This window comes from Salvelinus fontinalis, chromosome 2, assembly GCF_029448725.1.
Source record: "Salvelinus fontinalis isolate EN_2023a chromosome 2, ASM2944872v1, whole genome shotgun sequence".
NCBI classification, from domain to species: Eukaryota; Metazoa; Chordata; class Actinopteri; order Salmoniformes; family Salmonidae; genus Salvelinus; species Salvelinus fontinalis.
Genome location: NC_074666.1, coordinates 51,843,877 through 51,870,080, shown reverse-complemented (window position 1 = coordinate 51,870,080; position 26,204 = coordinate 51,843,877). Strand labels below are relative to the sequence as shown.

Below are 26,204 nucleotides of genomic sequence, written 5' to 3'. Positions count from 1 at the left end.
GTTTTCCCTTTACTGGGAACACTATCAACTTTCCTTTTACTGTGGGAATTGTGATCGAAGCAACGCAATATTAGCCACTTTCAATGCAACATACGGAAACAAAATTAACTATGTAAGATATTTTGTTGTGGGCAGAACGCATTAGAGTAGGACACGATTTCATTGACAATAGGCCCGTACTCTACACAGACCGGTGTGCCATAACCAATCTGAGCTGCAGTAGGCCTACGTGCAAATGGTTAGTTTTTTTTTTTACAACACGAGCGGTCAAGAGTAGATGTGCTTGTTTTGAGATCAAAGCGAGAGCGACATGTAGCGACGTGTGTACATTTGTTCATATCCTTTGCTAGTTATTGAGATATTAGCCCAGTTATCAATCATTTGTAGTCAGCAATAGGGGTGTGATTGCTTTCTACAAGAGCACAAAACGTGTGCATTTCTAGGCTGCACTCCAAACACTTACATGACTGACCCTCTCCCTTCAGCCCTCAATTTAAGTGGACGCTTCTGATTACGTTTCATGACGTCTGACGAGTTGACACTTGCACGGCAAAGGGAATAATGAATGCACTTTAAATGGGCCGCTACTTTACTATATATATTTTTGACAACTTTTACTTTTCCTTCACTACATTCCTTAAGAAAATATTGTACTGTTTACTCCATACATTTTCCTTGACACACAAAGGAACTTGTTACAATTTGAGTGCTTAGGACAATAGTACAATTGACACACTTATCAACCAAACATCCCTGGTCATCCTTACTCTGATCTGACGGACTCAAGAAACCCCCATCTTCGTTTGTAAATGATGACTGAATGTTGGAGCGTTCCCCTGGCAATCCATAAAGAAAAAAGAAAATGGTGGTGTCTGGTTTGCTTAATATAAGGAATTTGATATGATTTATGCTTTTACTTTTGATACTTAAGTACATTTTAGCAATTACATTTACTGTTGATACTTCAGTATATTTTAAACTAAATATTTTTTTACTTTTACTCAAGTAGAATTTTACTGGGTGACTTTGACTTTTAATCGAGTCATTTTCTATTAAGGTATCTTTACTTTTACTCAAATATAACAGTTGGGTACTTTTTCCACCTCTGCATAATTTGTCTGATTCTCTGTAATAATGGTATGGGAATAATTATGCATTTTATTTTGCAAAGTGAATTCTAGCCTCAGTGTTTACAGTAAATGCCCGCCGGAAGTTACACAGAATTTTCACTATGTTCAAGTTTGCGCTCAGCAGACCTGAAATTTGCTCATTGATTAAAAAAGGGAACATTGGTCACGAGAAGGCGAATCCGAGTCACCAATGGTTGAGTCCAAGTCGAGTCACAAGTCCTTGACTCGAGTACAACATGGCTATAGGTTTAAAAAGTCATTGGGGGCCATACTTGCAAACATTAGAAAAAGTTCAAGTTTTATTTTAAGTTTAAGCATCAGCCAATTAAAATCGTTGACAATGTTGCACGTGATCAATAGCTACATATAAGCTGCTCCCAATAGATAACCTGGCACATTCAGCCCTATGCTAACCTAACCAGGTGGCCGTAATTATTTCCTGTAACAAATTCCACATCACCCTATCAAATATCTTAAACGTTTTATCTTCCAACCAATGGCATTTCTTAAAATAGGTCAACTTGGCCACCAGAGGTACAGTATATATTTAAACCTCCTGTTTCAAGGTTTAATTTTGTTCCCCTTTACTTGGTCTGTCTCAAGTGCAGAGTGACAACATCGCATCCTTGACTAGGCTACTTACCAACGTTACCTTAGACAAACTCCATCAGGTTTGTTTTAGCATATATGACTAAATCCCACGTTTTTGCTTATCCATTTCACATACAGTACGAGGCAAAAGTTTGGACATACCTACTCATTCAAGGGCTTTTCTTTATTTGTACTATTATCTACATTGTAGAACAATAGTGAAGATATCAAAATATTTTAGATTCTTCAAAGTAGCCACCCTTTGCCTTGATGACAGCTTTGCACAATCTTGGCATTGTCTCAACCAGCTTCACCTGGAATGCTTTTCCAACAGTCTTGAAGGAGTTCCCACATATGCTGAGCACTTGCTGGCTGCTTTTCCTTCACTCTGCCGTCCAACTCATCCCAAACTATCTCAATTGGGTTGAGGTCAGATGATTGTGGAAACCAGGTCATCTGATGCAGCACTCCATCACTCTCCTTCTTGGTAAAATAGCCCTTACACAGCCCGGAGGTGTGTTTTGGGTCATTGTCCTGTTGAAAACAAATTATCGTCCCACTGAGCGCAAACCAGATGGGATGGCGTATAACTGCAGAATGCTGTGGTAGCCTTGCAGGTTAAGTGTGCTCTGAATTCTAAATAAATCACACCAGCAAAGCACCCCCACACCACTTCCTCCATGCTTCATGTTGGGAACCACACATGCGGAGATCATCCGTTCACTTACTCTGCATCTCACGAAGACACAACGGTTGCAACCAAATGTTAATAAGACCAAAGGACAGATTTCCACCGGTCAAATGTCCATTGCTTATGTTTCTTGGCCCCAACAAGTCTCTTCTTATTATTGGTGTCCTTTAGTAGTAGTTTATTTGCAGCAATTCGACCATGAAGGACTGATTCACGCAGTCTCCTCTGAACAGTTGATGTTGAAATGTGTCTGTTACTTGAACTCTGTGAAGCATTTACTTGGGATGTAATTTCTGAGGCTGGTAACTCTAATAATCTTATCCTCTGCAGCAGAGTTAACTCTGGGTCTTCCTTTCCTGTGGCGGTCCTCATGAGAGCCAGTTTCATCATAGCGCTTGATGGTTTTTGCAAATGCACTTGAAGAAACTTTCAAGTTCTTGAAATGTTCCAGATGTCTTAAAGTAATGATGGACTGGCGTTTCTCTTTGCTTATTTGAGCTGTTCTTGCCATAATATGGACTTGATCTTTTACCAAATAGGGCTATCTTCTGTATACTACCCCTACCTTGTCACAACACAACTGATTGGCTCAAACGCATTAAGAAGGAAAGAAATTCCACTAATGAGCCTTTAACAAGGCACACCTGTTAATTGAAATGCATTCCAGGTGACTTACCAGACAGCTCTACAGAGGGATAAGGGAACATTACATGATCCCAATCTGAATGTTAAATACCGGTTAAATACCTCATGAAGCTGGTTGAGAGAATGCCAAGAGTGTGCAAAGATATCATCAAGGCAAAGGGTGGCTACTTTGATGAATCTCAAATCTAAAATATATTTTGATTTACCACTTTGTTGTTTACAACATGATTCTACATGTGTTATTTCATAGTTTTGATGTCTTCAATATTATTCTACAATGTATAAAATAGCAAAAATAAAGACAAACCCTTGAATGAGTAGGTGTGTCCAAACTTTTGACATGTACTGTACATCCATGTGCTTTTACCGACAAAAGGTAAAGCAGATCTATACAACATTGAAGTTCATCCTACAACATAACAAAAAGTCAAGAATTTTGTGGACTTGTGAAATAGCTGTCATGTACTTTCCTGGTGGCACACACCGCTAAAGTGGTTGACTCAAAAACAATCGTGCTCATTAACCGTGGGTTCGAGGCCCCTTTTCTTCGAGCATTTTTGTTAAGGAAAACAATTTTAACTGCTGGTCGACGCATGTGACAAAGTGGATGATTATAATAATGCATATATAACATTGTACCCTACACGTAGAAATGTAGCCTACGCGTCTATGTAATATAGCCTACAGTAGCGACGATTAATTAGGTAGCAGTGCCAATAGTCTATGTGTCGGTCTGCAAGACGGACTCCCAACAAGAATCTCCTCATTAAATGTATTCGTAATCTTCTTTGACAAGGTTTTGGCTGCGCTTCTCTTCACAAAATATGTAATTCCACATTTCAAAGATTTTCTTTTATAGCTCAGCTGGGATTTGAACTTTCCGCAGACGGCGAAAATCACCAGGAGCCAGGCTCGCAATACTGTGAGCTAATCATCCAATTTAACATTCATGTGTGCTTTAGTAACTTTGATTAGCAGATGGTGCTGTTTGACTGATGTTATGGACACTCTAATGGAAAAGTTTTCTATCAGTCTAAGTACGTCAACGATTTGAATTGGCTGATACGGAATTTGAAACGGACATAATCACGGCCACCTGGTGAGGATAACATAGTGGGCCAGGTTAGGTAATTGGAATAGCTATCATGTAGTCTTTGATCACGTGCAACCATGTCAACATATTTTATTGGCTGATGCTTGAACTTAATGACATGCTCCGAAACTTTGGTGACCACTAAACATTTTTTAAACCTCCCGCTTTGGACTGGATGTGTCAATGTATAGTTCAAACATGCATAATCTATGAGCAGAATTACTGTTTTACTTCAAATAGCCATGACATCCCTAGTTGGAAAGTTACTTTTCTGGAAGCTGTGCTGCGCAATTTTCCCTTAATATCCCCCCACGTGGACCAGCCCCCTAACGATTCAAGTTCCAGCCAACGAGCTTCAGGCCCTCGCCATTTGAGAGACAGCTAGCAAGATGCACACACAGCAGAGAGAGAGAGAGAGAGCAATGACGTTGCGCATGTATTGGGACATACAGTTGAAGTCGGAAGTTTACATACACTTAGGTTGGAGTCATTAAAACTTGTTTTTCAACCACTCCACAAATTTTTTGTTTTAACAAACTATAGTTTTGGCAAGTTGGTTAGGACATCTACTTTGTGCGTGACACAAGTCATTTTTCCAACAATTGTTCACAGACAGATTATTTCACTTATAATTCACTGTATCACAATTCCAGTGGGTCAGAAGTTTACATACACTAAGTTGACTGTGCCTTTAAACAGCTTGGAGAATTCCAGAAAAGGATGTCATGGCTTTAGAAGCTTCTGATAGGCTAATTGACATAATTTGAGTCAATTGGAGGTGTACCCGTGGATGTATTTCAAGGCCTACCTTCAAACGCAGTGCCTCTTTGCTTGACATCATGGGAAAATCTAAAGAAATCAGCCAAGACCTGTCTGTTCATCCTTGGGAGCATTTCCACATACCTGAAGGTACCACGTATCTATACAAACAATAGTACGCAAGTATAAACACCATGGGACCACGCAGCCGTCATAGAGCTCAGGAAGGAGACGTGTTCTGTCTCCTGGAGATGAATGCCCTTTGGTGTGAAAGTGCAAATCAATCCCAGAACAACAGCAAAGGACTTTGTGAAATAGGACCTTGCAAAAGTTACTATATCCACAGTAAAACGAGTCCTTTATCGACATAACCTGAAAGGCCGCTCAGCAAGGAAGAAGCCACTGCTCCAAACCGCCATAAAAAACTGGTGCACTTCACAAAATAGATAGCATCATGAGGGAGGAAGATTGTGTTGATATATTGAAGCAACATCTCAAGTAATCAGTCAGGAAGTTAAAGTTTGGTCGCAAATGGGTCTTCCAAATGGACACTGCAGTCTTCCAAAGTTGTGGCAAAATGGCGTAAGGACAACAAAGTCAAGGTATTGGAGTGGCCATCACAAAGCCCTGACCTCAATCCTATAGGACATTTGTGGGCAGAACTGAAAAAGTGTGTGTGAGCAAGGAGGCCTACAAAACCTGACTCAGTTACACCAGCTCTGTCAGGAGGTATGAGCCAAAATTCACCCAACTTATTGTGGGAATCTTGTGGAAGGCTACCTGAAACGTTTGGCCCAAGTTAAACAATTTAAAGGCAATGCTACCAAATACGAATTGAGTGTATGTAAACTTCTGACCCACTGGGAATGTGATAAAATAAATAAAAGCTGAAATAAATCACTACTATTATTCTGACATTTTCACATTCTTAAAATAAAGTGGTGATTAAATGTCAGGAATTGTGAAAAAACTGAGTTTAAATATATTTGGCTAAGGTGTATGTAAACTTCCAACTTCAACTGTATGTGACATGGTAGATCATCTTTGGGGACCACTTTTTCTTATTTTCCTAGATCTTTAGTCAGCAGCATTCAAAGATCCGGAGCTTCCCGAAGCTTCTGCACATGAGTATATTCTTTACTTTACACGCAGACAACAGCCTACTCAGGCGAATGGTGCTTGTTTAAGAAAGTTAGGTCAAAGATGAATCAGTGTCTGCAAGATTACATAATCATCAGAGTATTCTACATAACCGAACCAATTATAATAGTATAGTACAACATTACTTTAAGAAAAAAACACTGCATTCAATCGTGCATGATAGTTTTACCGGTGAGACATCCATGCAGCGTCATTCTGCATAGTAACCATTTAAACTCAATTAGTTTCATGGGGATACGCATTTAGATCTTCTTGAGTCATACAGTATTGTTTCGAAGTAGCCTACAGTGTTGTGTTGAATTATGGAGTGAATGAATTTTAAAGCAGACGGTGTTAAAACAACCACACCAGAAGAAATTCACTTCCTTTAGCTGAAAGACGAAGACCAGAGCTTACCCAAGATGTTTCACAACGATTTAAGTATGTTATATTTAGGCTTGACGTGACAAATCAAACTGCCCAGTGTGAATACATTATATTTTCCTATGATATGACATACAAATTATTTTCAGCCTACGTTTCATTTCAGGGCTGTTTAAAAAAAAAAAAAGAGACCACCCACCAGCATGGCATTGTTAATTAATGAGAAACAGCTGCAAAGCTATTCCTCTTCGTGACTGAGATTTGGCCTTGTGTCCACTTGACTGTCTGAGCCATGGAGAAAATCAAAATAGGGGGTGCAAACTTATGTTTTTGCACCTCCACTTTTAATTACCTGAATATTATCATCATCCATTGGATATTTTATAAATTTTCACTTATTTTTTGAGTCTTTTTAAAAATAATATCTGACCATTTTATGAACGGCATAAGTGAGTGATATGATAGCGTTTTGCAGGATGAATGGTTTTTACCACAACATTTTTGCTTTACTACACGCTCCACTACTTTGATTGGTGTAACGTTAGCTAGAAAACGTTAGCAAGTGTCTATCCAGAAAATGAAGAGGCAAATGTGATAGAAAATTCAAGGAATATATAGTTACGTGTTATTTGCGGCGTGCATGACCATGAGCAAAGTCATTGTAGCCTATCATTTCACTTCCCCTGTGAGAACCATGAGCACGGGCTGATTTGACTTTGCTGCCTGCCAGCAGCTTTATGGAAGATGACACAACAATGGATAATAATCAAATTCTCAATTCCCCTCAATTCATATATATATATAAGTGGCCTTCGTCATTCTTCAGAGGTGGAACCTAAATTAGCATTTTCTTTCTAGGGCAGGAAATTACATTGAAATAGTGGTGGCAACTAGCCTTGGGCGGTATACCATATTCCGGGGTATTTTTTGAATATTTGTAGGTACTTTTAAAATAAATACTTGCAGTCAACTTGTGCAATGCGTTAGGGAGATAAAGGTTGCGTTCTTCATTTCACCTGTCATATAAGCTTCAGAATGAAAAATGAACAGTAGTCACCGTCACGTGGTGTTTGTTTACAAGCACACAACAATGAGAGACCGGAGCCTTGTGAGTCAGTCACTGTTGTGCAGCACTCGCCAGATGATCTAGCTAGTTACATTATGGAATTCACAACTAAATGTTTGCCAGCTAGATATAATAGCTATTAAGTTAACTGTCTAAAATGTGCAAACCATATGATTTGGTTAGCTAATTTAGTAGCTAGTTAGCCATCTAGCTACCTAAAGCGTTAGCTTCTTCCAAAATCAAGCTTCACTTACTAACAGCAGAGAATCCCCTCCTGGATCAAGAGCCATGCTGTCTAATATTTGTTTTGTGCATGCAGCAAACAGTGAGTAGTATTTTTTGTTACTTGTATAACTTTGTCTGTCCTACAAATAGTTTAGGTCAGAGACCGTATAAAACTTTCGCAATCCGCTCATTAGCATTTTGTTACCATTCTCTATGGAATTGTACATGTATTTGCTAGCATTGCTAACTTTTAGATTACAGAGGCCCAGTGGGGTTTAAAAATAGTACCCCTTGTGTTCAGTGCCGGTATTAGAAAATATCCCAGTATGGCACAAGGTCTGTATGAAGGAACAGTATGACAATCTGGATACCGTAGCATAGCCTACCTGTGTGTTTTTCCTAGTGGCGCATGCTGTGGTGGTGTTTTTGTCTTACAAAAATGTTATACTTGGCTATTATATTCTGTTCTGTTATGTAGAATACTGTGATCATTATGTGATCTCACAGACATTGATTCAGGTTTGATATAACTTTATTAAATGAGCACCATGACTGTTTGCCTGAGTAGCCTGTTCTCTGCACATAGAGAATACACATGCAGAACGTGATCCACACACGAGCATAAGCTTCGGGATGTGCAGTGGACTTTAGTGCATCACGAAAAAAGTTGGATCCGCAGCCACTCCGTAAACTAAATAGTAAACTTTTCTAATGTTCGCAAGTATGTCCACATTGTGTTTTAATGGAAGACCTACAAACAATGATTTGCATTAACAAGCAAAAATGCCTATTTGCATGATTTTATCTTACAGGTTCAGCAGTGTAGTTAGCTCTACTGGTGAGCAGGTGTTAGTAATGTGGATTGATGGTATAATGGCGCTGGAGGGGATGGCCACCATTTTACAGGCTCTTTCTCTTTTATGCGCTAATCCTACATTTTTTGGGACAAAGTTTCGGCCAACATTTCATATGATCGGAAGTAGCGTTTTTCTGGACATCAAAACAGCGATTACTAACCTCGATTTGGATGAGGACTTCTATTTCAACAAATCGGAGGCGAAGGACATAATGCCTTTCCCAGACCAGACCCAAATCCCCATCCCTCAGAGGAAGCAAAGGCGTTGCTATAGGAGTGGATAAGTTGCCATTACCCTCCATTCTATTGGCGAACGTGCAATCACTGGAAAACAAACTGGATGAGCTCTGTTCAAGACTATCCTATCAACAGGATCTGATGAACTGTAATATCCTATGATTCACCGAGTTGTGGCTGAACAAGGACATGAAAAATATGAATGTAGATAAACCAGTCGCCTTGATGCCTTGATGCCAGCAAGTTGAGTGTACACCTTCGGAACGTGAACGTTCTCAGAAAGCTTTGAGGATCCGTAGCCTTGATGTCTCTCTGCTGTTGGTTTTGTGTAGAGCCTTTCTGCAGTCAATGACCAAAAGCACGCTCTTTGGCCTCATGTGTGGACTGTTATTCATATTTTCAATATGTAATTACCTCAACCAAATCGAGATGGTTTGGGATGAATCGAACCGCGGAGTGAAGGAAAAGCAGCCAACAAGTGCTCAGCATGTGTCTGAAATCCTTCAAGACTGTTGGAAAAACATTCCAGGTGAAGCTGGTTGAGAGAATGCCAAGAGTGGGCAAAGCTGTCATCAAGGCAAAGGGTGGCTATTTGAAGAATCTGTTTAACACTCTTTTGGTTACTACATGATTCCATTTGTGTTATTTCATAGTTTTGATGTCTTCACTATTATTCCACAATGTAAAGAATATAGTACAAAACAAGAAAACCCTTGAATGAGTAGGTGTTTTAAAAATTTTGACCGGTAGTGTATGTCAAACGGTTTTGTTATAGTTCAGTCTTCTGTGACGTATATAAAGTGTAGTATTGGGATGTAAACTCATTTCAAATCTATATCTGACATGTTGAAACTAAAACTCAGTTTAAAACGGGTGGATTCAGAAGTTCTCACCTTTACCCAAACAGTTCCTTCAACACGACAGGAGCATCAAGTAAATCTGCCTTTTCCTTGTCTGAGAGGCTGGACAAGTTGAGCCTCAGGGCCCTCTACCCACCACCACATGGCTCATGGCGCACCCACAGCCTTGGATTGCAATTCTGGAGATTCGGAGGGTAAGATCTGCAATAACGAAGATCTCGTCCCATTGGTCTTGGCTGGCTGTGCCTTTGACTAAGAGAGTGCTCGATTGGCCTGGCACACCAGCAGTAGGGACATTGCATTCAAGCCAGTACTGATCGTGCCGCAGACATGTAGACCTTTCGAAATATAGAGGCGGTGAAAGCTCTCCTTGTTCGCAGGGAGAGCAGTGGCGGTCATAGACGAGGCACTGGGGTTGAGGTGGCTAGCCAGTGATGGCTCAACCACCGGCGGTTTGCCATGGCCCATCTCCTCCATGCCAACAAAGTGCCTGGTTTGGAATTTGCTGGACAAGGGTTTGTCCCAGTTACGTTTGGCTTACGCCACGCATGCTGGGAACGCTGGGAGGAGCTGTTTTCCCGGGATGGTGCGAGACCACGGGTGCGGGCCAGTCGATACCAAGTCTGGTCTCTGCCCATTTACAGACATCAATACATCTGAATTGCGACTAATAGCCTAGCTAGTTGGCATGCTGCTAGCCGGAGAACGCACATGCGTTCTTTGTCTTGCGATGAACAAAGCATGTCTCTCGACCGTCGAGCTGTGAAGCTAGGGGGGTCAGTCTAGTTAAGGCAGCCCGTGAGCGTGTTGTTCTAAACGCGAGAGGAGAGCGAACAATTCTACTCTTGAGGTAGAAACGTTTGTTTGGTGTAGCTAGCCTTGTGGCAAGTTACACTGGTTAGCTAAGTCTTGCGGCGAGAAATAGCCCTTTGTGTGGTTAGCTAGCCTTGCAGCTATCTAGCCAAGTTAGCTAAAGCCTTTCGATCAGTACTCAGCACTATCGACAGGACCGGAGGTTCTACGTTCGGTAGTGTCAACCTCACAGTTTGCCTAAGAACCGCTTAGTAGGAAGACAGGAATCTAGTCGGGCTGAGGAGAGATTTTAGAGAACGCAGTCACTTCCGCAAGGAAGAGAGTCGACAATGACCAGTTGGCGGGCGAGTGGCTCCCTTTATTTAGGAGAGGGGCTCACCTCATGTGCCACTCGACCTGTCTGTCTAGAACAGAAACTGTGTGATTTGGATTTTTCGAGCTTGTGACCTACCCTAAGGTGTATCCCATATGCGACACCTCGAAACGAGCATTAGAAATAGAACCACGTTTCAAGTGTGCTCAGGTTCTGTATGTAATCTGTTGAGTCAATTTGATCTTGCTATTACACTGAACAAAAATATAAACCCGCCTCACCCAATGTGGTACGGATCTGTTATTTTTATTCCTTATAACTGGAACCTCCATCAGGAGCTAGCCAGCTACTAGTCTTTGTTATCCACGGCTAGCGGCCTTGGTTTCATGCATGTTACATCAGAAGCCTCCTCCCTAAATTTGTTTTATTCACTGCTTCAGCACACTCCGCCAACCCTGATGTCCTAGCTGAATCCTGGATTAGGAAGGCCACCAAAAATTAAGACATTTCCATCCCCAACTACAACATTTTCCACCCAGATAGAACTGCCAAAGGGGGAGAAGTTGCAATCTACTGCAGAGATAGTCTGCAGAGTTCTGTCATGCTATCCAGGTCTGTGCCCAAACAGCTTCTACTTGTAAAAATCCAACTTTCCAGAAATAAGTCTCTCACTGTTGCCGCTTGCTATAGACCCCCCTCAGCCCGCAGCTGTGCCCTGGACACCATATGTGAATTGATTGTCCCCCATTTATCTTCAGAGTTTGTACTGTTCGGTGACCTAAACTGGGATATGCTTAACACCCCGGCCGTCCTACAATCTAAGATAGATGCCCTCAATCTCACACAAATTATCAATGAACCTACCAGGTACAACCCTAAATCCGTAAACACGGGCACCCTCAATAGATATCATTCTGACCAACATGCCCTCTAAATACACCTCTGCTGTCTTCAGCCAGGATCTCAGCGATCAGTGCCTCATTGCCTGTGTCCGTAATGGGTCCGCGGTCAAACGACCACCCCTCATCACTGTGAACTGCTCCCTAAAACACTTCAGCGACAGGCCTTTCTAACCGACCTGGCCCGTTGTATCCTGGAAGGATATTGACCTCATCCCGTCAGTAGGGGATGCCTGGTTATTCTTCAAAAGTGCCTTCTTCGCCATTTTAAATAAGCATGCCCCTTTTAAAAAATGTTGAACTAAGAACAGATATAGCCCTTGGTTCACTCCAGACCTGACTGCCCTTGACCAGCACAAAAACATCCTGTGGCGTACTGCATTAGCTTCGAATATCCCCCGTGATATGCAACTTTTCAGGGAAGTTAGGAACCAGTATACACAGTCAGTTAGGAAAGCAAAGGTTAGCATTTTAAAACAGAAATTTGCATCCTGTAGCACAAATTCCAAAATGTTTTGGGACACTGTAATGTCCATGGAGAATAAGAGCACCTCCTCCCAGCTGCCCACTGCACTGAGACTAGGACACCCTGTCACCACAGTGGCATAAATCTACAATAATCGAGAATTTCAATAAGCATTTTTCTACGGCTGGCCATGCTTTCCACCTGGCTACCCCTACCCCGGCCAACAGCTCTGCACCTACACAGTCAGTTAGGAAAGCAAAGGTTAGCATTTTAAAACAGAAATTTGCATCCTGTAGCACAAATTCCAAAATGTTTTGGGACACTGTAAAGTCCATGGAGAATAAGAGCACCTCCTCCCAGCTGCCCACTGCACTGAGACTAGGACACACTGTCACCACAGTGGCATAAATCTACAATAATCGAGAATTTCAATAAGCATTTTTCTACGGCTGGCCATGCTTTCCACCTGGCTACCCCTACCCCGGCCAACAGCTCTGCACCCCCGAACCCCCCCCCCCCCCCCCCCCCCGTAGCAACTTGCCCAAGCCCCCCCTCCGCTTCTCCTTCACCCAAATCCAGATAGCTGATGTTCTAAAAGAGCTGCAAAATCTGGACCCCTACAAATCAGCAGGGCTAGACAATCTGGACACTCTCTTTCTAAAATGATCCGCCCCATTTTTTGCAACCCCTATTACTAGCCTGTTCAGCCTCTCTTTCGTGTCGTCTGAGATCCTTAAAGGTTGGAAAGCTGCCGCGGTCACACTCTAGACCCAAACTGTTACAGACCTATATCTATCCTGCCCTGCCTTTCTAAAGTCTTCGAAAGCCAAGTTAACAAACAGATAACCAACCATTTCGAATCCCCCAGTATCTTCTCCGCTATGCAATCTGGTTTCCAAGCTGGTCATGGGTGCGCTTCAGGCACGCTCAAGGTAATAAACGATATCATAACCACCATCGATAAAAGACATTACTGTGCAGCCGTCTTCATCGCCCGGGCCAAGGCTTTTGACTCTGTCAATCACCATATTCTTATCGGCAGACTCAACAGCCTTGGTTTTTCAACTGACTGGCTCACCTGGTTCACCAACTACTTCTCAGATAGAGTTCAGTGTGTCAGATTTCAGTGTGTCAAACAAGTCAGTATCTGGTGTGACCGGGCATTTGCCTCATGCAGCTCGACACATCTCCTTCGCATAGAATTGACTGTTGATTGTGGCCTGTGGAATATTGTCCCATTTCTCTTCAATGGCTGTGCGAAGTTGCTGGATATTGGCGGGAACTGAAACATGCTGTCATACACGTCGATCCAGAGCATCCCAAACATGGTCATGGGTGACATGTCTGGTGAGTATTCAGGCCATGGAAGAAATGGCACATTTTCACCTTCCAGGAATTGTTTACAGATCCTTGCAACATGGGGCTGTGCATTATCATGCTGAAACATGAGGTGATGGCAGCGGATGAATGGCACCACAATGGGCCTCAGGATGTCATCATGGTATCTCTGTGAATTCAATTTGCCATCAATAAAATGCACTTGTTTTTGGTGTCTGTAGCTTATGCCTGCCCATACCCTAACCCCACCACCAACATGGGTCACTCTGTTCACAACGGTGACATCTGCAAAGCGCTCACCCACATAACGCCATCTGCCAGGTACAGTTGAAACCGGGATTCATCCATGAAGAGCACACTTCTCCAGCGTGTCAGTGGTTATCGAAGGTGAGCTTTTGCCCACTGAAATCTGTTACAATGCCAAACTGCTGTCAGGTCAAGACCCTGGTGAGGACGATGAGCACTCAGATGAGCTTCCCTGAGACGGTTTCTGACAGTTTGTGCAGAAATTCTTTGGTGGTGCAAACCCACAGTTTCATCAGCTGTCTGGCTGGTTGGTCTTCGACGATACCGTAGGTGAAAAAGCCGGATGTGGAGGTCCTGTACTAGGGTGGTTGCACGTGATCTGCGGTTGTGAGGACGGTTGGACGTTCAGCCAAATTCTATAAAACAGCGTTGGAGGCGGCTTAGGGTACAGAAATTAACTTTAAATTCTCTTGCAACAGCTACTGACAGGAGTATAAAATCGAGCACGCAGCCATGACAAACATTGTCAGCAGAAAGGCCTTACTGAAGAGCTCAGTGACTTTCAACGTAGCACCATCATAGGATGCCACCTTTCCAACAAGTCAGTTCGCCAAATTTCTGCCCTGCTAGAACTGCCCCAGTCAACTGTAAATGCTGTTATTATGAAGTGGAAATGTTTAGGAGCAACATCGGCTCAGTAGCGAAGTAATAAGACACACAAGCCCACAGAACGGGACCACCGAGTGCTGAAGTGTGCTGCATGTAAAAATCCGCTGTCCCTGGTTGCAACACTCGCTACTGAGTTCCAAACGGCCTTTGGAAGCAACGTCAGCACAAGAACTGTTTGTCTGGAGCTTCATTAAATGGGTTTCCATTGCCGAGCAGCCACACACAAGCCTAAGATCACATGCGCAATGCCAAACGTCGGCTGGAGAGCCACCATTGGACTCTGGAGCAGTGGAAATGCGTTCTCTGGAGTGATGAATCACGCTTCACCACCTGGCTGTCCGACGGACAAATCTGGGTTTGGCGGATGTCAGGAGAATGTTACCTGCCCTAATGCATAGTGCCAACTGTAAAGTTTGGTGGAGGAGGAATAATGGTCTGGGGCTGTTTTTCATGGTTAGGGCTCGGCCCCTTAGTTCCAGTGAAGGGACATCTTAAAGCTACAGCATACAATGACATTCTAAACAATTCTGTGCTTCCAACTTTGTGGCAACAGTTTTGGGAAGGCCCTTTCCTGTTTCAGCATGAAAAGAGTGGAGGCTGTTATATCATCAAAGGGGTGACCAACTCCATATTAATCCCCATGATTTTGGAATGAGATGTTCGACGAGCGGGTGTCCACATACTTTTGGTCATGTAGTGTATATTGGCCTCTTCTGTATGGTATGTATGTCTGAGAAGTAACAAAGTGCATATCGTCATCTGTAAGTACTCCATGCAGATACCACTGGGGATGTCAAAATAGAGATGTCTTAGTGAATTCCCTGTAGGTCTCATGGCTTGATGTCTTGACTATAAGCTTGAGTGGGTTAAAAAACGAGTTACACTGTAGACTGCATCTGTATCATGCTAATCTCAAACATCACTGTTTCCCAAATTCACCCTCTCTCTTATCCGTCCTAATCTTTCCCGTGTTCCCTAAATACGTCTCAATCATATTTCCTTTTTTCCCATACTCTCCTCAGTCGTATTGTTTATTCTCGTCCCCCTCTCTGCGGAGCGAATCATGATTATAATCCAAAAGGTAAAATTTGAATTTGATTCTGAGATATGGCTTTGTGAGCTGCGAGGCTGTTATGTGAGGTCACATGAGAGAGAGGGCAGCTGATGCCTTATGGCTGACCTTACCAGAGCCAGGTGGCCTGATGGCCTAGCATGGTGGCTCTTCTCCAGTCGCCCCAGGTGCTGTGACTGCACCAGGACAATGGAGGCTCTGCCTGGGATTTGTCAGCTCATTATTTACCCAACAATTACCTAAAGACGGCCCTAAGGAAACTGTACATCTATCTCTATCTCAGTCTTTCAAGTTTAATTTCAGGACTGCCAGTCAGAGTTGTTTCATATGTTTGCTTACATTTAGCATCGTTTCTGCTGTATGCTGGCCGGGGAGGCTTAATTTGATTCACTTTTTCATTCCTGAAGGCTCCTGCTCTGTTGCATATTGATGCAGTCCGATCCACCACCACCATCACCCCAGGGATGACTTTAAACTCCTATGCCAATTGACCGCTTTTGAGTTCCCATTTCCTGGGATAGATGGGGATGCCAGGGAATGTGTTGTTTGCATTGAGGGATATAAGAGGACAGAACCGCCTGAGCGGTGACATTCCTCTGCTGGCTTCCAACTTGGCACGGTGGCACCCCACGGGCCAGCCAGGCCAACTGCAAGAACAGACTAGGGGAGGTACAGCATGCTTATTTTCACAACGAATTGGGAGACAGGTGGGGGGCGGGGGGGGGGTGGACAACACAATGTTTCCTAGATGCTCTGTGGGACAATTGATTCTGGGTTTTGGGGGAGGTAGGGCTTGTAATGATTTCACCTGTGTGATTAATGTGCAAATCTACAATAGAACTTCACACATCTCTACCAATAGCTCTGTTCATGCATCACAACCAGACATTGTCACTTCTCCTTTATGGGTTTTAGGGCAGGCTCGTAGATATTTTGTAAACCCATACCAAGGAAGTGATTGTCGGGCAAATGTGTGTACATGCAAAATATTCTGAACCACATTTGAAAGAGACAAATGATAGCATGACAAGAGAGAGTCCTCCTGAATGTTTGTGCTGGGTAATTGATTAACACACTCTCTGCAGCCAACTGGGCCTCCTCTCCTTGGTGGAGAGAGAGAGAGAGAGACAGGTAAGATGAGGACGCCTGTGATTGCAAGGTAACTAAGCAATCCTCTGTCAAGACCACCTGCAGTACCACATAAGGAGACAAACACTCAAATGCCCATGTTGAGCAGGGAGAATATTTCAATTCAATTACACAACAATTGTGCTATGTACAGGTAACTGCCAAAATAATGGAAGCACATCAGTAAATGAGGGACACAAAGTATATTGAAAGCAGGTTCTTCCACACAGGTGTGGATCCTGAGTTAATTAAGCAATTAACCTCCCATCATGCTTAGGGGTCATGTAGAAAAATGCTTGGCAGGCCATTATTTTGGCTTCCATGGCTATGCCCCCATAGGATGACAATACCCATCCACAGGGCACAAGTGGTCACTGAATGGTTTGATGAGCATGAAAACGATGTAAACCATTTGCCATGGCCGTCTCAGTCACCAGATCTCAACCCAATGGAACACATATGGGAGATTCTGGAGCGGTGCCTGAGACAACGTCTTCCACCACCGTTACCCAACTCCAAGTCATGGAATGTCTTGTGGAAGAATGGCGTTGCATCCCTCCAATAGAGTCCCAGACACTTGTAGAATCTATGCCAAGGTGCATTGCAGCTGTTCTGGCGGCTCTGGAAGTTCGTCGTGGCCCAACGCCCTGTTAAGACTTTATGTTGATGTTTCCTATATTTAAGCAGTTACCTGTATATATTTATATAAGCTTTATTATGCAAAGCATACAATACTTTCTGGGGAGCTGGGGTGAAAGAGAGAGGAAGAGGAGGAGAGTCAGACAGATGCAAGGATAAAGGGGCTTCTAAAGACAGGCAGAGAGAAGAGTAACAGACACAGACAGAGAGATTTATTCAGAGGGACAGGCAGACAGAGCGTGGTTGAGGGTGATAGAGAGGTTAGAAAGAGACAGACAGAGAAAGAGGGTGACAGAGAGAGTGACAGAAAGAGACAGGGATACACAGAGAGTGACGCATACGGTATGTTTACCCTTGTCTGTGGTCCCTGGGAGGTGTTCTCTGCTGTGTTTGCTGTGTCCATGCTCCTGCTCCCTTCAGCCAGCCAGCAGACAGAGGCAAAGGTTCCAAGCAGGACAGGAAGTGCCCAAACACACAGCCAACCCATCAGTTTCATCCTGTCAGGAAAAAGAGCATGACAACAAATGTCACACCGTCGCACCTGACTGACTACTGCCCCTCACACACAGCATGGAACAGTACAGCAATTTACAGCACAGCACAGTACAGTACAGTACAGCAGTATAGCACAATACAGCAGTATAGTGCAGTACAGCAGTATAGCACAGTACAGCAGTATAGCACAGTACAGCAGTATAGCGCAGTACAACAGTATAGCACAGTACAGCAGTATAGCGCAGTACAACAGTACAGAGCAGGTCCCTCTTTCACGGGCTGACAACTTAGAATCGCATCAACTCATTAATCTGGATAAAAGGCACTAACTCAGAGCTCAGAGGAGCCCTCTGCTTAATTGGCTGGTAATGTGACTCTCCATACAGTCATATTCCTGTGAAAAAAAGATCTAGTTGCTTTGAGTGTTTTGAGAGTGTTTTTCTCTGTGGTAGCTGGATGGTTGAGCAAAGTGTATTCATTCAGGGTGATACAGGGTTGCATTGTAGAGTGACTCATCAATGTGTGGGCAGTTCCTGTATAAACAGTGTTTCCTGCAACCATAGGCCTATAATGTGTAAACACATTGAGGCTGTAGAGCGTGGACAGACTCCAGCGTTGATGGGTTCTGGGAGAGGAGAGGAGAGGAGAGCTTGCCCTTGTGAAATGAATCAACAAAAGAGATCTGCCAGTCAGTTTGTTAATGTGCTGCTGCACTGACATCAGCTCCCCCAGAGATGATTGTAAAATGAAGACGTCATTCATCACGAGAACAAACTTTGGGGGAAAGTAATTATTCAAGCAGCATTGTTTAGAATACCTCAAAATGCTTAAAAGCATATAAAAGTTATTGATGTTTGGCAAAACAAAATTTCAACAAGTATTTGTACGCTTGACTTGGATTAGGGTAAGATACAAACACGAGTCAAAGTCCTTGACGCCTCCAGTTTACGACTCACTTCTCATTGTTAGAAATGTAGCATGGCTGTAAACCTTGCACAGGCATTGCCATCATGTTGTATTTAGCGTGTACCTCCAGTACATTGAGTGTCGGTGGGTCCCTCCTCATTGCAAAACAGCCACTAGCCTAGCTCTACCTCTGCCTCTGCTGCTGCCTGCTCTGTTTTTATGTGTCCTGGTGAATATCTCCCCTGACAACAGTACGGACATGTAGTCCCAGGGGGCTTCCTGTGAGGGCTTCCTGTGAGGGCTTCCTGTGAGGGCTTCCTGTGAGGGCTTCCTGTGAGGGCTTCCTATGAGGGCTTCCTGTGAGGGCTTCCTATGAGGGCTTCCTGTGCCAACTGATCCTGTCCACAGGCGGCAGATCATCTGCTACATTCATAGGCTCCTGTCATCATCACTTCCTATTTCTTCCCGCCGGACGGCCGCCTCACGAGCTCACGTGCAGCTACAGTGGTCAGAGCCACCAACCAAGCAACAGAACATATGCAGACAATCAGGCAGTCTTAAGCAGTGCTGCAGCACTCTGGCATAATTATAAATGGCAATGGCCTGTTGCAACAGTTACTCTTCTTTCAGCGCCTTCCACCCTGCAAAGCACTTAAACAGGGGGAGGTCCAAAGAGAAAAATAACATCTGTGACCATAGTGGTGTATGTCTGCTGCCCCAATGCAAGCGAGAAGGGCTTTTTCTGTAATAAAAACCCAGAGGCTAGCGGAGGAGAAATATTGCCAGTCTGACGCTGCAGCAGCTTCAGAAAGCACCTTTAATGAAAGATGTCTTTATAGCGCAGAGCAGGGCCACCAAGGGGATTGCCTCCCTGTCTTGTTTTTAGAATGCTTGGATGGCTTGTACATTTGCTTTGTGTTTCTGTGGGTCACAGCAGCAGATACATGGGGAGAGCTGGGGAATCAAACTGCCCGTCAACAGGAGGCACGGGGGGGGGGGGGAACTCATTTTTTACCCTCTATTGTACTGACACCGGCTTAACAGAATAAATTCTTCGACAAAATTTCATATGACAAATCAACATGATAAATCTCAACCATTTTGAAGTGTATCTAAGGTGGACGTATACAGCCTGTGGTGCACCAGGGAGATAAGGTTATAAACGGCTATTTAAACTAATGTAAAGGTTTAATATGCCAGTCACCTAAAACAGAGACTGACAGCAAACTGCCTCCCCTAGCCTCTGAGTTTTTTGTGTTCATAACAAAACCGTTTGATATTGCCAACCAACTTTTTTTTGACAAGATTAGCAATCTTAGGCATGACATGCAAACAACAAACACAGAGCTTGGATAGTTATGCATATTGGACCAAATAATGAAAGACAAGCACTATGGTTTTGAGTTCCGCAAAGTTGGTGCGGAAGAGGTGATTTATTTATTTTATTTTTTGCTATCTATAAATAAGTACCAGCCACCTGATACTGACAACCTGGATGGTAAATTGCGGAATACATTGCAACTCCTGTTTGCCACATCTTAAATTTAAGCCGAGAAGACGGTGTGTGTCCTCAGGCCTGGAGGGAGGCAAAGGTCATTCCGCTGTGCAAGAATAGCAAAGCACCCATTAATCGTTTAAAGAGCCGACCAATCAGCCTGTTACCAGTGCTCAGCAAACTTTTTGAAAAAATTTACAATGTACAAATACAATGTTATTTTACAGAAAACAAATTGGAAATGGACTTTCAGCATGCTTATAGGGAAGGGCGCTCAATATGCTCGCCACTGACACAAATTATTGATAATTGGCTAAAAGAAATTCATAATAAGAATATTATGGGAGCTTTTTTGCTTGACTTCAGAACAGCTTTTGATGTCACTTAAACAATGTAGGTGATATGGATATACATCCTCTCCCTTATCATGGATTGAGAGTCATCTAATAGAACACAGAGGGTTTTCTTTAATGGAAGCCTCGCTAACGCAAATTCGGTTGAGTGTGGTGTACCGCAGAGCAGCCGGCTTGGGACATTATTGTTTTCTGTTTTTACGAATGACCTTCCACTGACCTTAAATAAAGCCTGTGTGTCTATGTACGCTGACGACTCATCAGTATACACGTCGGCTATGACAGTAAAATAATGAACTGACACCCTTAACATAGAGCTCCAGTCAGTTTTAGAATGTGTAACTAGGAATAGGCTGGTGTTAAATATCTCTAAAACTAAACCTCATCGAGATCTATTACTGAATTTTGTGGCAATTGAGCAAGATGAGGAGAATACACTGCTGTGTATAACCCTAGAGAGCAAGCTGTTGTGGTCAAAACATATAGACTCAATGGGGGCTAAAATGAGAAGAGGTCCGTCCATCATAAGGTGTTGCTCTGCTTTCTTGACATCTCCTACAGGCCCTAGTTGTGTGGTCAGGTGAGGCAAGGAAGTACATAGGCAAATTGCAGTTGGTCCGGAACACAGCAGCACATATTGTGCTTAGATGCACACGGAGGGCTCTAAATTGAGGAGAGATTGACTGCATCACTAATGCTCTTTGTGCGAGGTGTTGAAGGTACCGAACTGTTCAAGCAGTTGGCACACAGTTCGGACACTCATCGGTACCACACAAGACATGCAACCAGAGGTCTCTTCACAGTCCTTAGGTCCAGAACAGAGGCTGGGAAATGCACAGTGCTAAATAGAGCCATGACTTCATGGAACTATCTGCCACCCCAGGTAACTCAAGCTAGTAATAAAGCCAGATAAAGGGCTGTGCCTGGTATATTGGCCATATATCACAAACCCAGGGGTGCCTTATTGCTATTATAAACTGGGTACCAACGTAATTAAATATTTTGTCATACGGTCTGTACGGTCTGATATACCATGGCTGTCAGCCAATAGGCATTCAGGGCTCGAACCACCCGAATCATTTGGTGGGTGCTTATATTTGTCCTATGTGTTTTTTGCATATCCCAACTCCCCCTGAGACACCCTCGGAGAGTGGGGTGCCTCAACCATTATCAACGGTAACCCTGTAGCAATTAAAGTTAAGTTCCTGGCTCAAGGGCACATCTACACATTTTTTCACCTTGTCGGCTTGGGGATTCACACCAGCGACCTTTCAGTTACTGGCCCAATGCTCTTACCGCTAGGCTGACTGCCTCCCTAACGGATACTTCTCTCTGCCAGAGCCCCTATGACTGTATGGCGACAGGATTGAAACAACAGCGCTCAAAGTTGTATTGTTTTATTACTCAACATGCTGACTGAGAGAACATTTACAACAACACAAAAACTCATCACAGTTTTGAATGGATAAAACTCTTACCCAACACTAAAAGTCTGGTGAAAATATGTTTGCAAATTCTCCAAGTAACTGCATTTTCACATCTAACAGCACACAGATAACGACTGACGACACACTTGCTTTCCAACACAATGTGAGAGTTTCAATAGGAACTAGGATCCTCAGAAGCTAGCGAATAGCCTTTCTGGGAGACCTCACTGTTAATTATTGTCTGCTACTTGCTCTTCTCCCCGCTCCATCTCTATAGAAAAGAGTCTCGGAGATCTACGGCCCAGTAAATAAGAAGACACAGCTTAATACCATGGAAGACACCTGTCCTCTCTGCTGATATTGCCATTCCTTTTGACAAGATTCTGGGACCAGGTCTGTAGCCTAAGGGTGTTAAAGCTCACATAAACCTTGTCAGCTAGTGGGAGACACACACCGTGACTTGTTAATGCCAGAGAAGAAGAAAAAACAAAGAAGTAGATGAAAGGATATATGTCGGGAGTAAAGCAATAGCATACTACCGGGTGGTCTTGTCTTGCAGATCAAGTAGTGATCGTCTGAGAGTCGGAGGACTTTCTGATATCCTGATATGCCAGCGAAACTGGCATAGGAGACGTATGTCCCTCTCTCTAATACATAGGTATTGAAGCAACCCATCACAGCTCCCTTACTCAGCTCTCCTCAGTATTAGGCGGATTCTGTGATTTCAGAATCTAAACAGTATAGGCGATGCACTGAGCTCAAGCCATTGGCTCTAAATGTGATACAGCAGAAAAGATCATTCCAAAAGTTCAACGAAAGTGATCAGAATTACAAGTGAATAACCAGCCATTCACCATACATTGGACGTGTGCGCTTAGGGATTTATGAGTAATATTGGTCTCTGTTCTGTTCGGTGTCTTACGTATTAAATCCATAAAGTAATAAGAGTTAAGACACTACAGTCTCATTATGTTATAGCTTTCAATACAATGTCCTACAGTAGCTAAGACATTATTAACGTATTAAATAATTGTTAATAATGGCATTTCATAAGTTAAGTAAACAAGTCATGGTAGTTCTGCTAGTGCAGCGGTGGCCCGTGAGTCATGCTCAATTATTACTCACAGGTTCCTATATCGGTGCGTGAGTCAATATATTAGTAATATGAATGCATAATAGAAACACATGTATTGCACATTAGCCAGGATCAAAGTGACTTGAATTATACATCAAGCAAATATTTATGTTTAGCACTTGAGCCTTTATTAAATATGTTCCACTTTGTAAATTAAATTATTCAGGTCAATTGTTTTTTTGCTAGAATTTTACTGTTCAACTGAGAGAGACAGTAGCACTAACCTAAATCTATTGGATAATGACATTGATTGCATATTGATATTATCATGCTGATTACAATGTAAATCCGTTTCAGCTCCAGCCGAATAGCAATTGCAAATAGCAAAGATAAGTGCGGCTACATTTGCATTCAAAAGGTACTCTCACTACTTGTGTGTAAAATTGTGTCAATCTGTCAAAGTGCTAGCCACAACAGTGTACAACAGGAGCAGAAACAGTGACTTTGTCAAAACGAATCCTAAAAATAATTGCAACTCTAAACTGTAACATCCACTCCCCATTTCAGCTTCTCAACATGCTACCAACCATGATCAATGAGAGAGCAGCAACCCTACTATTGCTATTTCTAATCAAAGGCCCCCACTCCCTCTGCAGAACTTTAACACAAATATAATGGCCCACGTATTCCCCACTGGGATAAGATAAGTCCTTTGTGGAAATCAGGGCGATAAAAGTATCTCTATGGAGTAAATGCCTGAAAACAAACTTCGCTTCAACTCCAACCATAGTGTTGGAGGAGAGGATTTTGACAGTGCATGAGTCAACATATCATATTTTCCATAGAACTGCAAAGGCAATAATCTGTGGGACACGGAACAGTAATGTTTCTCAGTTAATAAGGTATTGAATTGGATTTTCAGCTGAAACAAACGTCCGCGAGTCACCTAGTAGTGCAGTTAAAGTTGTTCTATAGACTATGGATGATGAGAATAAAGATAAAAGTATGATTAAAAATATATATGCTAGCCATCATCCCCCTTGCACGTTTTCTTCCCACGGCTTATGCATTGACTGAAAGAAGCCCATAGGAGTGAACGGATTTATTTCAGCACCACGGACAGCTCTATTGTTAACGCCATAAAGTGCGCAAAAGTCATTCCTACACACCATACACGCTGGTGCACACTGTTTTCTCATAGCTACCCAACTTCTCGCACAAGCTACTAGGTAACTGTAAAATGACAATGGTTTTGGATAGTGTACAGAATGTATGGCCACATGGATTTGACGCTGCCTCGGGACACCTTTAAAAGTAAGACCCAGTGCTATCGTCTCTTGTTACGTGTTCCCTGTACAATCATTTTACTATAGGCCTACATGTTTCATGAGGCACCTCACGTTTAACACAAATACATTAGGGCTGAAGACTGTTTCAGGAGAGTACCTCGTGCCCTGCCAAGGAGTCACACTATAGGGATCGAGGATGCCTAAAGGTGGCTGATGTAATTTGACTAGTACTATGCGGCGCACATCCAGAGCATCCCAACAGAATTCAGTGACAGAGGAAAAGGTGCTAGTAACCTTTCCCGTCCAGGAATACATTTCTGTTATACGGTGTCAAGGTATATAAGATATGTCTCGATAGGCTACATTAACTAATACATCCTTAAGAAAGCCCCTGGAGTACGACATACTATAAGAATATAGCTTGGTAACATATAGCCTAGTCAACCTAAAACTAACGTATTGTTAACCTTAAAAGCTGCGGTGTCGGGGAAGAATAGTCTACCTCAACATGTATAAGTGTATAGTAGGCTACCATTACTGTAATTGACATCACACCGATGTGTTGATACTTAAAATGGTTTAAACCTAATTTTACGACAGTACATTTTGGAGTAGCCTGTACTGCATAATGAATGCATTTTGTTTTCTTCAATTATTCAGAAAAATTATTACAATTTCCAGTCGCATTTGTCTTCATTCATTAGTACTCTTACTCAATTACGCGCAGATATTACAAAACGCCCAGATAAAATGCAACCTACAATGCATCACTAAACAACTAAAAAGTATTGTCCATTTCTTCCCTTCAAGCACAATTGCCTACTTACCAGTCGTATTCCACTAGTGATGAAAAAAAAAATATGCCGGCAAATATACCACCACAGGTGTATGATTCAGTTTAGGTGTCCAAACACTTTCTTAGTTCCAGCCTCCGACGGGTTGCAGATTCGTCTCGTGTGCGACGGGCTTTATTGAATTAGGCGAATAAGCATGCGTTGGATGTTCGCACTTCTAGCAGCGGCGCTCCATTCTCCAAGCTCTGAGTGGCTCTCAATACTGGCTTGCCCTATTTCAACGGCTTCAGTCTACACTTCTTTTGACGTCACTAGCTGCATACAAATATCTGCAGATTCTGCGCCATGAGCGACACCTGTGCCCACGTTTACGTGGCATGTTTGACCTGTGAACCTTGACCAGGCAGGTAGCCACCGAAATTGAACATGGTTGTTACCTAAATTAGGCAGGATTATTCGCCAAGGGATGATGATATGCCAACTCTTACAATTCATTATGATGCCATCATAAGAAATTATATATATCAGTGTTAAAGTTACCAATATGTTCATCTACACAATATCAGCAGTCTAGCGACATTAACTTGTTTTATTTGCTTGCCAAACAGTACTGGCATGGCATTGAATTGGCAGACATGCTCTGTCATTGATATGACATGCTGTTTCCTCCACCTTGTCATAGCAGTGCCAAATCTGTCACAACACACAGATCCTTATATAACTACTGCATCAATGACTAATCAACATCAGTGTATTACGTTTCAAAAGCTATTAGATACAGTGCATTCATAAAGTATTCAGACCCCTTCCCTTTTTCCACATTTTGTTATGTTACAGCCTTAATGTAAAACATTTATAAAATTGATTAAATACATTTTCCTCATCAATCTACACACAATACTGCATAATGACAAAGGAAAAAGTGTTTTGCAAATGTATGAAAAAAAAGAAGATCTTATTTACATAAGTATTCAGACCCTTTGCTATGAGACTGAAAATTGAGCTCTGCTGCATCCGGTTTCCATTGATCATCCTTGAGATGTTTCTACAACTTGATGGTAAATTCTATTGATTGGTCATGATTTGGAAAGACACACACCTGTCTATATA

The 26,204-nt window shown here is 42.7% G+C and overlaps 1 protein-coding gene across 1 annotated transcript in view; it reads right to left on the bottom strand.

Moving 5' to 3' along the window:
* LOC129820879 (follistatin-related protein 4-like) overlaps positions 1-25,387 on the bottom strand; it is a 217,591-nt gene extending 192,204 nt beyond the window's left edge. The window contains exons 1-2 of the mRNA XM_055877954.1: positions 25,128-25,387; positions 17,613-17,757 (exon numbers count right to left, since the gene is read on the bottom strand). Of these exons, the coding sequence (XP_055733929.1) occupies positions 17,613-17,756 (144 nt within the window). The 5' untranslated portion in view covers position 17,757; positions 25,128-25,387. The remainder of the gene's footprint in view (positions 1-17,612; positions 17,758-25,127) is intronic.
* Positions 25,388-26,204: the final 817 nt, after the last annotated feature.